The sequence below is a fragment of the Cebidichthys violaceus genome, unplaced genomic scaffold (genome assembly GCF_023349555.1).
Source record: "Cebidichthys violaceus isolate CVI_PGR_0920_01 unplaced genomic scaffold, fCebVio1.0.p SCAF_60, whole genome shotgun sequence".
Lineage (NCBI taxonomy): Eukaryota > Metazoa > Chordata > Actinopteri > Perciformes > Stichaeidae > Cebidichthys > Cebidichthys violaceus.
Window position 1 is genome coordinate 75,900 of NW_027176817.1, and position 15,715 is coordinate 91,614.

The window sequence follows — 15,715 nt, forward strand, 5'->3', positions numbered from 1 at the left end:
TTTAGGTTATCTTGAAGAATTTGAAGGTAATCCTCCTTCTTCATTATCCCATTTACTCTCTGTAAAGCACCAGTTCCATTGGCAGCAAAACAGCCCCACAGCATAATACTACCACCACCGTGCTTGACGGTAGGCATGGTGTTCTTGGGGTTAAAGGCCTCACCTTTTCTCCTCCAAACATATTGCTGGGCATTGTGGCCAAACAGCTCGATTTTTGTTTCGTCTGACCACAGAACTTTCCTCCAGAAGGTCTTATCTTTGTCCACGTGATCAGCAGCAAACTTCAGTCGAGCCTTAAGGTGCCGCTTTTGGAGCAAGGGCTTCCTTCTTGCACGGCAGCCTCTCAGTCCATGGAGATGCAAAACACGCTTGACTGTGGACACTGACACCTGTGTTCCAGCAGCTTCTAATTCTTGGCAGATCTGCTTTTTGGTGGTTCTCGGTTGACTCTTCACCCTCCTGACCAATTTTCTCTCAGCAGCAGGTGATAGCTTGTGTTTTCTTCCTGATCGTGGCAGTGACAAAACAGTGCCATGCACTTTATACTTACAAACAATTGTTTGCACTGTTGCTCTTGGGACCTGCAGCTGCTTTGAAATGGCTCCAAGTGACTTTCCTGACTTGTTCAAGTCAATGATTCGCTTTTTCAGATCCATGCTGAGCTCCTTTGACTTTCCCATTGTAGCGTTTGTGGGCGTTTGTATCCAATGAGCCCTATTTAAATGGCCTCAGAGAAGTCACCAGCTGTATCTCACAATGTAGCTCATAATCACTCACAAGAAGTTAAGAGGCCATGCTATGAAGCTCATTTCATTGACACAACTTTCTAAGTCACCAAAATTGCTAATTCATGTTGCTGTATGTATATTTTTGACCCAGCAGATTTTGTCACTTTTTCTGTTAACCCATAATAAAGTCATGAAAGAACCAAACTTCATGAATGTTTTTTGTGACAAAGAAGTATCTGTTCCAATCACTCTATCAGAGAAAAATCAGAGTTGTAGAAATAACTGGAAACTCAAGAGAGCCATGACATTATGTTCTTTACAAGTGTATGTAAACTTTTGACCACAACTGCATATATATACGTATATATACATATATGTATACATGTTTACATTCGTCTCTCCAGCTATATATATGTATATATATACACACATATATATGTATATATATATAATATTATTTTATATATACACAATATTGTTAATATAACGTCTATTATTAATTACATATATACATATATACTCTCTCTGTCTCTCTATGTCTCTCTGTCTCGCTCTGTCTGTCTCTCTCTCTCTGTCTGTCTCTGTCTCTCTCTGCCTCTCTGTCTCTCTCTCTCTGTCTCTCTCTCTCTCTGTCTCTCTCTCTCGCTGTCTGTCTCTGTCTCTCTCTCTCTCTGTCTGTCTCTCTGTCTCTCTCTCTCTGTCTGTCTCTGTCTCTCTCTGCCTCTCTGTCTCTCTCTCTCTCTCTCTCTCTCTCTCTCTCTCCACCCTTAAAAGTATCGTCAAAATGAGCACATCTTATATTTCCTCTCATCCTTGTCCTCTCGTCTCTGCTCGGTAGGTGGAATCATTTCTTTCCTCTCTCTCATGTGTGTCTTCATGTTGTTGTTTTTGCAGTAATTTCAGAGTAATTTAATTGGACTATATTTAACACATTGCAGGTGAAGAATTACCCTTCTACGTGTGTGGAGTTTGTGTACAGACGTTACTTCAGTCAGAGTCGGCTGTGATATTCTGCATTCTTCTCACATTCTCACACAGTCAAACACATAACTGATTTGGGGAGGGAGGGTGGAGGGAGGGATGGGTGAGGGAGATGGAGGAGGGAGGGGGGAGGAAGAGTAGAGGAACACGCCACTTTATCAACTAATAAAAAGATAATGAGGAAGAACCACTATAAGCCAAGCAATCACAATACAAATGAAAATGCAACGAAAGATGTACTTGCACATAAAAATGTTCACAAAACGGAGAAAACCCCAGAATCTGTAGGAAGGTGGGCGAGGTGGGGGAGGTAGAAAATAGGTGTGTACAGAGGAGGAAGATGCAGGAAGAGTAGAGGAACCCGCCTCCTCGTCTTCATCCCAGAAACCTGTCACCCAATCAAACACCTCCACGTTTTCAACTCCGTCGTCACCCGTCACACAGTCAAACACATGACTGATAAGGGGAGGGAGGGTGGAGGGAGGGACGGGTGAGGGAGATGGAGGAGGGAGGGAGGTGGAGAGGGCAGCAAGAGTAGAGAAGCCCGCCTCCTCGTCTTCATCCCAGAAACCTGTCACCCAATCAAACACCTCCACTTTTTCATCTCCGTCACCCGTCACACAGTCAAACACATGACTGATAAGGGGAGGGACGGGTGAGGGAGATGGAGCTACACCAGTTGTTTCCTCGTTTACCTTTCTGTCACGCCTCTTTCTCCTAAATATCCTCTTAAAAAAAGGGGTGGGTGAGGAACCCACCATCTCCACGTTTTTATCTTTGTTGTCCTGGTTGTCACAGGTAATCATGAAGTCTGTCATTGTTTGATTTGATGTTAATTGTGATATGAATTCTTAACACATTCAGTCAAATTTCTTTGTGTGTGATCAAAGCCAATACTCCTTCTGATGACATCAAAGCCAATCTTGCTTCTGATGACGTCACACGTTCCATCTCCATGGATACGACTACAGGCCAACATAAATGTAGCAGAAGAGAGCTTCTATCACTTGCTGGGCCTCGGTTAATTACTGTCCCTTTAATTACAAGGCCACCACTAGCCAATCACGGTGGGCGGACATCATATAAATGCGACGGGGATTCCCTTTAACTCAACCCAGACGTCAAACGCGTGTCCCGCTTCTGGTCTGCTGGACTTCCGCCGCTGTTGCAGGCGATCTCTGGGGCTCCCCTCATCCTGCACAGGTGACTCACTTGCGGATCTGTGTCGGTGAGTCTCGATTAGGTCCTGATTGTAATATATTATGGTGTCGTGTTAGTAACCGCGTTTTGCTTATATAGCCGCTGGTAGCAGCGCTACGTGCCCTCCTCCCCGCTTCTGGACGAATATTGCCTGATCGGGGACATTACGGCTGGTTTCGAGCAGACCGCTGCCAGAGAGCGGCTACAGCTAACCAGGCTCACATTTAAGGAGCGCTGCTGTTTCGCCTGCGGCTGTTTCGCCTACGGCCGTTGCTTACCGGTGTTTAAAGAAAAAGCTTTACAAGAGAAACAAAACAGGTGACACAACAAAAATCCAAAACAATAAAAACTAAGTATAAGAAATACAAATATGGTCAGAAGATTGTAAAAATATTTACTTATTACGTAACGCAGCTCCTGTTGGTGGACAACCTGAACCTGGTGAACCCCCAGTGGCCAATCATGTTGTACGGGGGCGTGGCCGGGCTGCTGGGCTCGATGCTGGACTCTTTCCTGGGAGCACACATGCAATACTCGGGTAGGAACACATTATTCTTCTTTATTCATCATTTTCTCTTTTTCAATTTAAAGGCTAATTACAAGCCTGTTAGCAGTTTGATCTTCTTCTTCTGTAAATGAAGTTTCAGAGTCACTAACTGTACGTTCCTCTTGTCTTTAGGCTTCGACTCGAGCATCGGGAAGGTGGTGAGCTACCAGTCGGCCACGACCCGGCGGATCTGTGGGAAACCGATCTTAGACAACAACGCGGTGAACCTGTTCTCCTCCGTCCTCGTCGCTCTCATCCTGCCCGGGCTGGCGTGGGGGATGTGGCCGCAGTAGACGGACTGCTGATTGTTAAGATATCTGAGTAGTCTGTTGGACTCAAAGACACGGACACTCATTTCATGTATTAATACATGTTGGACACTTAAGAGACTCCCAATATGATGGAGAGGAAAATAATGCTATACTTTGACTTTTTTGTAAAGCAATTCCAAAAAGTCGTGGTGTTTAATGCATGCAAGAAAAAATTAAAGTAATATCAGAATCCAATATTTTGTTCCATTCCTTTTTGTTCTGACAATATACTATGAGTTTTTCACTGTTTTTTTTACATACTTGCTATACTTTGACTTTTTTTTTTCAATTTTTTTGACATACTATACTATGACCGTTTTTCACTTTTTTCGACAGGTTATACTATGACTGTTTACAACATAATATACTATGACTGTTTTTTGACTTTTTTCAACATGCTATACTATGACCGTTTTTCACTTTTTTCGACAGGCTATACTTTGCCTGTTTTTCACTTTTTTCGACAGGCTATACTATGACCGTTTTTCACTTTTTTCGACAGGCTAAACTATGACTGTTTTCGACATAATATACTATGACTGTTTTTTGACTTTTTTCGTCATGCTATACTATGACTTTTTTCGACATTCTATACTATGACTGTTTTTCACTTTTTCCGACATGCTATACTATGACCGTTTTTCACTTTTTTCGACATGCTATACTATGACCGTTTTTCACTGTTTTCAACATGCTATACTTTGCCTGTTTTTCACTTTTTCCGACAGGCTATACTGTGACTGTTTCCGACATAATATACTATGACTGTTTTCGACATAATATACTATGACTGTTTTTTGACTTTTTTCAAAATGCTATACTATGACTGTTTTTTTGACTTTTTTCGACATGCTACACTATGACCGTTTTTCACTTTTTTCGACACGCTGTACCATGACTGTTTTTGACATAATATACTTTGACTGTTTTATGACTTTTTTCGACATGCTATACTATGACCGTTTTTCACTTTTTTCGACATGCTGTACTATGACTGTTTTTGACATAATATACTTTGACCGTTTTATGACTTTTTTCGACATAATATACTATGACTGTTTTCAACATAATATACTATGACTGTTTTTTGACTTTTTTCAACATGGTATACTATGACTTTTTTCAACATGCTATACTATTACTGTTTTCGACATGCTATACTATGACTGTATTTCACTGTTTTCGACATGCTATACTATGACTTTTTTTATTTTTTCGACATACTATACTATGACTTTCTATAACTTTTTGTAGACACACTATAATATGATTTCTTATCCCATAGGTTGGATTGGAGAGAGCTCCAACAGAAGCAACAGCAGTGAGGGCTCAGGCTCGGAGTGTCTCCATGACATGACTCAGGATGGACTCTACATTTCTCCATTCTTGGCTGAGATAGACAGAGTAGCGCTGCAACATGTATTGGTTAAAATAATAGCATTTACTTCACTGAATACTGTCATTCTTCAGTATTAATGTATGAATTGTAATTTGTTATTGAATAAAAAGCAATTCCAAAAAGTCGTGGTGTTTAATGCATGCAGGAAAAAATAAAAGTAATATCAGAATCCAATATTTTGTTCCATTCCTTTTTGTTCTGACAAGATACTATGAGTTTTTCACCTTTTTTTTTTACATACTTGCTATACTTTGACTTTTTTTCACTTTTTTCGACATGCTACACTATGACCGTTTTTTACTTTTTTCGACATGTTATACTATGACCTTTTTTCACGTTTTTTGACAGGCTATACTGTGACTGTATTCGACAGGCTATACTATGAGTGTTTAAGACATAATATACTATGACTTTTTTTGACTTTTTTCGACATGCTATACTATGACCGTTTTTGACTTTTTTCGACAGGTTATACTATGACTGTTTTCGACAGGCTATACTATGACTGTTTACGACATAATATACTATGACTGTTTTTTTACTTTTTTCAACATGCTATACTATGACCGTTTTTTTTTACTTTTTTCAACATGTTATACTATGACCTTTTTTCACTTTTTTTGACAGGCTATACTGTGACTGTATTTGACAGGCTATACTATGAGTGTTTAAGACATGCTATACTATGACCGTTTTTTACTTTTTTCGACAGGTTATGCTATGACTGTTTTCAACGTAATATACTTTGACTGTTTTTTGACTTTTTTCAACATGGTATACTATGACTTTTTTCAACATGCTATACTATTACTGTTTTTGACATTCTATACTATGACTGTTTTTCACTTTTTCCGACATGCTATACTATGACCGTTTTTCACTTTTTTCGACATGCTATACTATGACTTTTCGACATGCTATACTATGACCGTTTTTCACTTTTTTCGACAGGTTATACTATGACTGTTTTCGACATAATATACTATGACTGTTTTTTTACTTTTTTCGACATGCTATACTATGATCGTTTTTTTTAACTTTTTTCGACATGCTATACTATGACCGTTTTTTTTTACTTTTTTCGACATGTTATACTATGACCGTTTTTCACTTTTTTCGACATGCTATACTATGACTTTTCGACAGGCTATACTATGACCGTTTTTCACTTTTTTCGACAGGTTATACTATGACTGTTTTCGACAGGCTTTACTATGACTGTTTACGACATAATATACTATGACTGTTTTTTGACTTTTTTCGACATGCTATACTATGACTGTTTTTCACTTTTTTCGACAGGGTATACTATGACTGTTTTCGACAGGCTATGCAATGACTTTTTACGACATAATATACTATGACTGTTTGTTGACTTTTTTCGACATGCTATACTATGACTGTTTTTCACTTTTTTCGACAGGTTATACTATGACTGTTTTCGACAGGGTTTACTATGACTGTTTACGACATAATATACTGTGACTTTTTTTTAACTTTTTTCGACATGCTATACTATGACCGTTTTTTTTAACTTTTTAAACATGCTATACTATGACCGTTTTTCACTTTCTTCGACATGCTATACTATGACTGTTTTCGACAGGCTATACTATGACTGTTTACGACATAATATACTATGACTGTTTTTTGACATTTTTCGACATGCTATACTATGGCTGTTTTTCACTTTTTTCGACAGGCTATACTATGACTGTTTTCGACAGGCTACAATATGACTGTTTACGACATTATATACTATGACTTTTTTTTGACTTTTTTCGACATGCTATACTATGACTGTTTTTCACTTTTTTCGACAGGTTATACTATGACTGTTTTTGACAGGCTTTACTATGACTGTTTAGGACATAATATACTGTGAGTTTTTTTAAACTTTTTTCGACATGCTATACTATGACCGTTTTTCACTTTTTTCGACAGGTTATACTATGACTGTTTTCGACAGGCTATACTATGACTGTTTACGACATAATATACTATGACTGTTTTTTGACTTTTTTCGACATGCTATACCATGACCGTTTTTTTTAACTTTTTTCGACATGTTATACTATGACATTTTTTCACTTTTTTCAACAGGCTATACTATGACCGTTTTTCACTTTTTTCGACATGCTATACTATGACTTTTCGACAGGCTATACTATGACCGTTTTTCACTTTTTTCGACAGGTTATACTATGACTGTTTTCGACAGGCTTTACTATGACTGTTTACGACATAATATACTATGACTGTTTTTTGACTTTTTTCGACATGCTATACTATGACCGTTTTTCACTTTTTTCGACAGGTTATACTATGACTGTTTTCGACAGGCTATACTGTGACTGTTTACGACATAATATACTATGACTGTTTTTTGACTTTTTTCGACATGCTATTTTATGACCGTTTTATAAAACTTTTTTCGACATGTTATACTATGACCTTGTTTCACTTTTTTCGACAGGCTATACTGTGGCTGTATTCGACAGGCTATACTATCAGTGTTTAAGACATAATATACTATGTCTGTTTTTTGACTTTTTTCAACATGCTCTACTATAACCGTTTTTCACTTTTTTCGACAGGTTATACTATGACTGTTTTCGACAGGCTATGCAATGACTGTTTACGACATAATATACTATACCTGTTTTTTGACATTTTTCGACATGCTATATTATGACCGTTTTTCACTTTTTTCGACAGGCTATACTATGACTGTTTTCAACAGGCTATACTATGACTGTTTACGACATAATATATTATGACTGTTTTTTGACTTTTTTCGACATGCTATACTATGACTGTTTTTCACTTTTTTCGACAGGTTATACTATGACTGTTTTCGACAGGCTATACTATGAGTGTTTAAGACATAATATACTATGTTTGTTTTTTGACTTTTTTCAACATGCTATACTATGACCGTTTTTCACTTTTTTCGACAGGTTATACTATGACTGTTTTCGACAGGCTTTACTATGACTGTTTACGACATAATATACTGTGACTTTTTTTTGACTTTTTTCGACATGCTATATTATAACCGTTTTTCACTTTTGTCGACAGGTTATACTATGACTGTTTTCGACAGGCTATATTGTAACTGTTTACGACAAAATATACTATGAATGTTTTTTGACTTTTTTCGACATGCTATACTATGACCGTTTTTCACTTTTTTCGACAGGCTAAACTATGACTGTTTTTGACAGGCTATACTATGACTGTTTACGACATAATATACTATGACTGTTTTTTGACTTTTTTCGACATGCTATACTATGACTGTTTTTCACTTTTTTCGACAGGTTATACTATGACTGTTTTCGACAGGCTATACTATGACTGTTTTTTGACTTTTTTCGACATGCTATACTATGACCGTTTTTCACTTTTTTTGACAGGTTATACTATGACTGTTTTCGACAGGCTATACTGTGACTGTTTACGACATAATATACTATGACTGTTTTTCACTTTTTTCGACAGGTTATAGTATGACTGTTTTCGACAGGCTATACTGTAACTGTTTACGACAAAATATACTATGACTGTTTTTTGACTTTTTTCGACATGCTATACTATGACCGTTTTTCACTTTTTTCAACAGGTTATACTATGACTGTTTTCGACAGGCTTTACTATGACTGTTTACGACATAATATACTGTGACTGTTTTTTGACTTTTTTCGACATGCTATACTATGACCGTTTTTTTTACTTTTTAAACATGCTATACTATGACCGTTTTTCACTTTTTTCGACAGGCTTTACTATGACTGTTTACGACATAATATACTATGACTGTTTTTTGACATTTTTCGACATGCTATACTATGGCTGTTTTTCACTTTTTTCGACAGGCTATACTATGACTGTTTTCGACAGGCTACACTAAGACTGTTTACGACATTATATGCTATGACTTTTTTTTGACTTTTTTCGACATGCTATACTATGACTGTTTTTCACTTTTTTCGACAGGTTATACTATGACTGTTTTCGACAGGCTTTACTATGACTGTTTACGACATAATATACTGTGACTTTTTTTAACTTTTTTCGACATGCTATACCATGACCGTTTTTTTTTACTTTTTTCGACATGTTATACTATGACATTTTTTCACTTTTTTCGACAGGCTATACTATGACCGTTTTTCACTTTTTTCGACATGCTATACTATGACTTTTCGACAGGCTATACTATGACCGTTTTTCACTTTTTTCGACAGGTTATACTATGACTGTTTTCGACAGGCTTTACTATGACTGTTTACGACATAATATACTATGACTGTTTTTTGACTTTTTTCGACATGCTATACTATGACTGTTTTTCACTTTTTTCGACAGGGTATACTATGACTGTTTTCGACAGGCTATGCAATGACTTTTTACGACATAATATACTATGACTGTTTGTTGACTTTTTTCGACATGCTATACTATGACTGTTTTTCACTTTTTTCGACAGGTTATACTATGACTGTTTTCGACAGGCTTTACTATGACTGTTTACGACATAATATACTGTGACTTTTTTTTAACTTTTTTCGACATGCTATACTATGACCGTTTTTTTAACTTTTTAAACATGCTATACTATGACCGTTTTTCACTTTTTTCGACATGCTATACTATGACTGTTTTCGACAGGCTATACTATGACTGTTTACGACATAATATACTATGACTGTTTTTTGACATTTTTCGACATGCTATACTATGGCTGTTTTTCACTTTTTTCGACAGGCTATACTATGACTGTTTTCGACAGGCTACAATATGACTGTTTACGACATTATATACTATGACTTTTTTTTGACTTTTTTCGACATGCTATACTATGACTGTTTTTCACTTTTTTCGACAGGTTATACTATGACTGTTTTCGACAGGCTATACTATGACTGTTTACGACATAATATACTATGACTGTTTTTTGACTTTTTTCGACATGCTATACCATGACCGTTTTTTTTTACTTTTTTCGACATGTTATACTATGACATTTTTTCACTTTTTTCGACAGGCTATACTATGACCGTTTTTCACTTTTTTCGACAGGTTATACTATGACTGTTTTCGACAGGCTTTACTATGACTGTTTACGACATAATATACTATGACTGTTTTTTGACTTTTTTCGACATGCTATACTATGACTGTTTTTCACTTTTTTCGACAGGGTATACTATGACTGTTTTCGACAGGCTATGCAATGACTTTTTAAGACATAATATACTATGACTGTTTTTGACTTTTTTCGACAAGTTATACTATGACTGTTTTCCACAGGCTATACTATCACTGTTTAAGACATAATATACTAAGACTGTTTTTTAACTTTTTTTGACATGCTATACTATGACCGTTTTTTACTTTTTTCGACAGGCTATATTATTACTGTTTTCGACAGGCTATACTATGACTTTTTTTCGACATAATATACTATAACTGTTTTTTTACTTTTTTCGACATGCCATACTATGACCGTTTTTCACTTTTTTCGACAGGTTATACTATGACTGTTTTCAACAGGCTATGCAATGACTTTTTACGACATAATATACTATGACTGTTTTTTGACTTTTTTCGACATGCTATACTATGACCGTTTTTCACTTTTTTCGACAGGTTATACTATAACTGTTTTCGACAGGCTATGCAATGACTGTTTACGACATAATATATTATGTTTTTTTTGACATTTTTCGACATGCTATACTATGACTGTTTTTCACTTTTTTCGACAGGTTATAGTATGACTGTTTTCGACAGGCTATACTGTGACTGTTTACGACATAATATACTATGACTGTTTTTTTACTTTTTTCAACATGCTATACTATGACCGTTTTTTTAACTTTTTTCGACATGCTATACTATGACCGTTTTTCACTTTTTTCGACAGGTTATACTATGACTGTTTACGAAATAATATACTATGACTGTTTTTTGACATTTTTTGACAAGTTATACTATGACTGTTTTTAGACTTTTTTCGACATGCTATACTATGACCGTTTTTTTAAACTTTTTTCAACATGTTATACTATGACCTTGTTTCACTTTTTTCGACAGGCTATACTGTGACTGTATTCGACAGGCTATACTATGAGTGTTTAAGACATAATATACTATGTCTGTTTTTTGACTTTTTTCGACATGCTATACTATCACCGTTTTTCAATTTTTTCGACAGGTTATACTATGACTGTTTTCGACAGGCTTTACTATGACTGTTTACGACATAATATACTGTGACTTTTTTTTGACTTTTTTCGACATGCTATGCTATTACCGTTTTTTTTTACTTTTTTCGACAGGCTATACTATGACCGTTTTTCACTTTTTTCGACATGCTATACTATGACTTTTCGACATGCTATACTATGACCGTTTTTCACTTTTTTCGACAGGTTATACTATGACTGTTTTCGACAGGCTTTACTATGACTGTTTACGACATAATATACTATGACTGTTTTTTTACTTTTTTTGACATGCTATTCTATGACCGTTTTTCACTTTTTTCGACAGGGTATACTATGACTGTTTTCGACAGGCTATGCAATGACTGTTTACGACATAATATACTATGACTGTTTGTTGACTTTTTTCGACATCCTATACTATGACCGTTTTTCACTTTTTTCGACAGTTCATACTATGACTGTTTTCGACAAGCTATACTATGACTGTTTACGACATAATATACTATGACTGTTTTTTTACTTTTTTTGACATGCTATACTATAACTGTTTTTCACTTTTTTCGACAAGTTATACTATGACTGTTTTCGACAGGCTATACTATCACTGTTTACGACATAATATACTATGACTGTTTTTTGACTTTTTTCGACATGCTATATTATGACCGTTTTTTTAAACTTTTTTCATTATGTTATACTATGACCTTGTTTCACTTTTTTCGACAGGCTATACTGTGACTGTATTCGACAGGCTATACTATGAGTGTTTTAGACATAATATACTATGTCTGTTTTTTGACTTTTTTCAACATGCTATACTATGACTGTTTTTCACTTTTTTCGAAAGGTTATACTATGACTGTTTTCGACAGGCTATACTATGACTGTTTACGACATAATATACTATGACTGTTTTTTGACTTTTTTCGACATGCTATACTATGACCGTTTTTCACTTTTTTCAACAGGTTATACTATGACTGTTTTCGACAGACATACTATGACTGTTTACGACATAATATACTTTGACTGTTTTCTTACTTTTTTCGACATGCTATACTATGACCGTTTTTCACTTTTTTCGACAGGCTATACTATGACTGTTTTCGACAGGCTATACCATGACTGTTTATGACATAATATACTATGACTGTTTCTTTACTTTTTTCGATATGCTATACTATGACCGTTTTTCACTTTTTTTGACAGGTTATACTATGACTGTTTTCGACAGGTTATACTATGACTGTTTACGACATAATATACTATGACTGTTTTTTTACTTTTTTCGACAGGCTATACTATGACTGTTTACGACATAATAAACTATGACTGTTTTTTTACTTTTTTCGACATGCTTTACTACGACCGTTTTTCACTTTTTTCGACAGGTTATAGTATGACTGTTTTCGACAGGCTATACTGTGACTGTTTACGACATAATATACTATGACTGTTTTTTTACTTTTTTCGACATCCTATACGATGACCGTTTTTCACTTTTTTCGACAGGCTATACTATGACTGTTTACGACATAATATACTATGACTGTTTTTAGACTTTTTTCGACATGCTGTACTATGACCGTTTTTTTAAACTTTTTTCAACATGTTATACTATGACCTTGTTTCACTTTTTTCGACAGGCTATACTGTGACTATATTCGACAGGCTATACTATGAGTGTTTAAGACATAATATACTATGTCTGTTTTTTGACTTTTTTCGACATGCTATACTATCACCGTTTTACAATTTTTTCGACAGGTTATACTATGACTGTTTTCGACAGGCTTTACTATGACTGTTTACGACATAATATACTGTGACTTTTTTTTGACTTTTTTCGACATGCTATGCTATTACCGTTTTTTTTTACTTTTTTCGACAGGCTATACTATGACCGTTTTTCACTTTTTTCGACATGCTATACTATGACTTTTCGACATGCTATACTATGACCGTTTTTCACTTTTTTCGACAGGTTATACTATGACTGTTTACGACATAATATACTATGACTGTTTTTTGACTTTTTTTGACATGCTATACTATGACCGTTTTTCACTTTTTTCGACAGGGTATACTATGACTGTTTTCGACAGGCTATGCAATGACTGTTTACGACATAATATACTATGACTGTTTGTTGACTTTTTTCGACATCCTATACTATGACCGTTTTTCACTTTTTTCGACAGTTCATACTATGACTGTTTTTGACAAGCTATACTATGACTGTTTACGACATAATATACTATGACTGTTTTTTTACTTTTTTTGACATGCTATACTATAACTGTTTTTCACTTTTTTCGACAAGTTATACTATGACTGTTTTCGACAGGCTATACTATCACTGTTTACGACATAACATACTATGACTGTTTTTTGACTTTTTTAGACATGCTATATTATGACCGTTTTTTTAAACTTTTTTCATTATGTTATACTATGACCTTGTTTCACTTTTTTCGACAGGCTATACTGTGACTGTATTCGACAGGCTATACTATGAGTGTTTTAGACATAATATACTATGTCTGTTTTTTGACTTTTTTCAACATGCTATACTATGACCGTTTTTTACTTTTTTCGACAGGTTATACTATGACTGTTTTCGACAGGCTATACTATGACTGTTTACGACATAATATACTATGACCGTTTTTCACTTTTTTCGACAGGTTATACTATGACTGTTTACGACAGGCTGTACTATGACTGTTTACGAAATAATATACTATGACTGTTTTTTGACATTTTTCGACAGGTTGTAGTATGACTGTTTTCGACAGGCTATACTGTAAGTGTTTACGACATAATATACTATGACTGTTTTTTGACTTTTTTCAACATGCTATACTATGACCGTTTTTCACTTTTTTCGACAGGCTATACTATGACTGTTTTCGACAGGCTACACTGTGACTGTTTACGACATAATATACTATGACTGTTTTTTGACTTTTTTCGACATGCTATACTATGACCGTTTTTAACTTTTTTCGACAGGTTATACTATGACTGTTTTCGACATGCTATACTATGACCGTTTTTTTTAACTTTTTTCGACATGCTATACTATGACTGTTTTTCACTTTTTTCTACAGGTTATAGTATGACTGTTTTCGACAGGCTATACTGTGACTGTATTCGACAGGCTATACTATGAGTGTTTTAGACATAATATACTATGTCTGTTTTTTGACTTTTTTCGACATGCTATACTATGACCGTTTTTTACTTTTTTCGACAGGTTATACTATGACTGTTTTCGACAGGCTATACTATGACTGTTTTCGACAGGCTATACCATGACTGTTTATGACATAATATACTATGACTGTTTTTTTACTTTTTTCGATATGCTATACTATGACCGTTTTTCACTTTTTTTGACAGGTTATACTATGACTGTTTTCGACAGGTTATACTATGACTGTTTACGACATAATATACTATGACTGTTTTTTTACTTTTTTCGACAGGCTATACTATGACTGTTTACGACATAATAAACTATGACTGTTTTTTTACTTTTTTCGACATGCTTTACTACGACCGTTTTTCACTTTTTTCGACAGGTTATAGTATGACTGTTTTCGACAGGCTATACTGTGACTGTTTACGACATAATATACTATGACTGTTTTTTTACTTTTTTCGACATCCTATACGATGACCGTTTTTCACTTTTTTCGACAGGCTATACTATGACTGTTTACGACATAATATACTATGACTGTTTTTAGACTTTTTTCGACATGCTGTACTATGACCGTTTTTTTAAACTTTTTTCAACATGTTATACTATGACCTTGTTTCACTTTTTTCGACAGGCTATACTGTGACTGTATTCGACAGGCTATACTATGAGTGTTTAAGACGTAATATACTATGTCTGTTTTTTGACTTTTTTCGACATGCTATACTATCACCGTTTTACAATTTTTTCGACAGGTTATACTATGACTGTTTTCGACAGGCTTTACTATGACTGTTTACGACATAATATACTGTGACTTTTTTTGGACTTTTTTCGACATGCTATGCTATTACCGTTTTTTTTTACTTTTTTCGACAGGCTATACTATGACCGTTTTTCACTTTTTTCGACATGCTATACTATGACTTTTCGACATGCTATACTATGACCGTTTTTCACTTTTTTCGACAGGTTATACTATGACTGTTTACGACATAATATACTATGACTGTTTTTTGACTTTTTTTGACATGCTATACTATGACCGTTTTTCACTTTTTTCGACAGGGTATACTATGACTGTTTTCGACAGGCTATGCAATGA

General features: G+C 35.2%; 1 protein-coding gene across 4 annotated transcripts; it reads left to right on the forward strand.

Moving 5' to 3' along the window:
• Nucleotides 1-2,400: 2,400 nt before the first annotated feature.
• Nucleotides 2,401-3,962, forward strand: LOC137889994 (transmembrane protein 19-like). Of its 4 annotated transcripts, none has more exons than XR_011105263.1 (5): nt 2,405-2,507; nt 2,600-2,912; nt 3,009-3,227; nt 3,324-3,447; nt 3,589-3,962. XR_011105263.1 is itself a non-coding variant. In XM_068734066.1 (4 exons), the coding sequence occupies exons 3-4, from the start codon at nt 3,372-3,374 to the stop codon at nt 3,747-3,749; spliced, it is 237 nt and encodes a 78-aa protein (XP_068590167.1). In that variant the 5' UTR covers nt 2,804-2,937; nt 3,009-3,227; nt 3,324-3,371; the 3' UTR covers nt 3,750-3,962. The 4 variants fall into 4 exon arrangements, 1 of the variants encoding a protein (XP_068590167.1); XR_011105261.1 differs by having other exon boundaries at nt 2,493-2,507; nt 2,757-2,937; XR_011105262.1 differs by having other exon boundaries at nt 2,401-2,507; nt 2,600-3,227.
• Nucleotides 3,963-15,715: the final 11,753 nt, after the last annotated feature.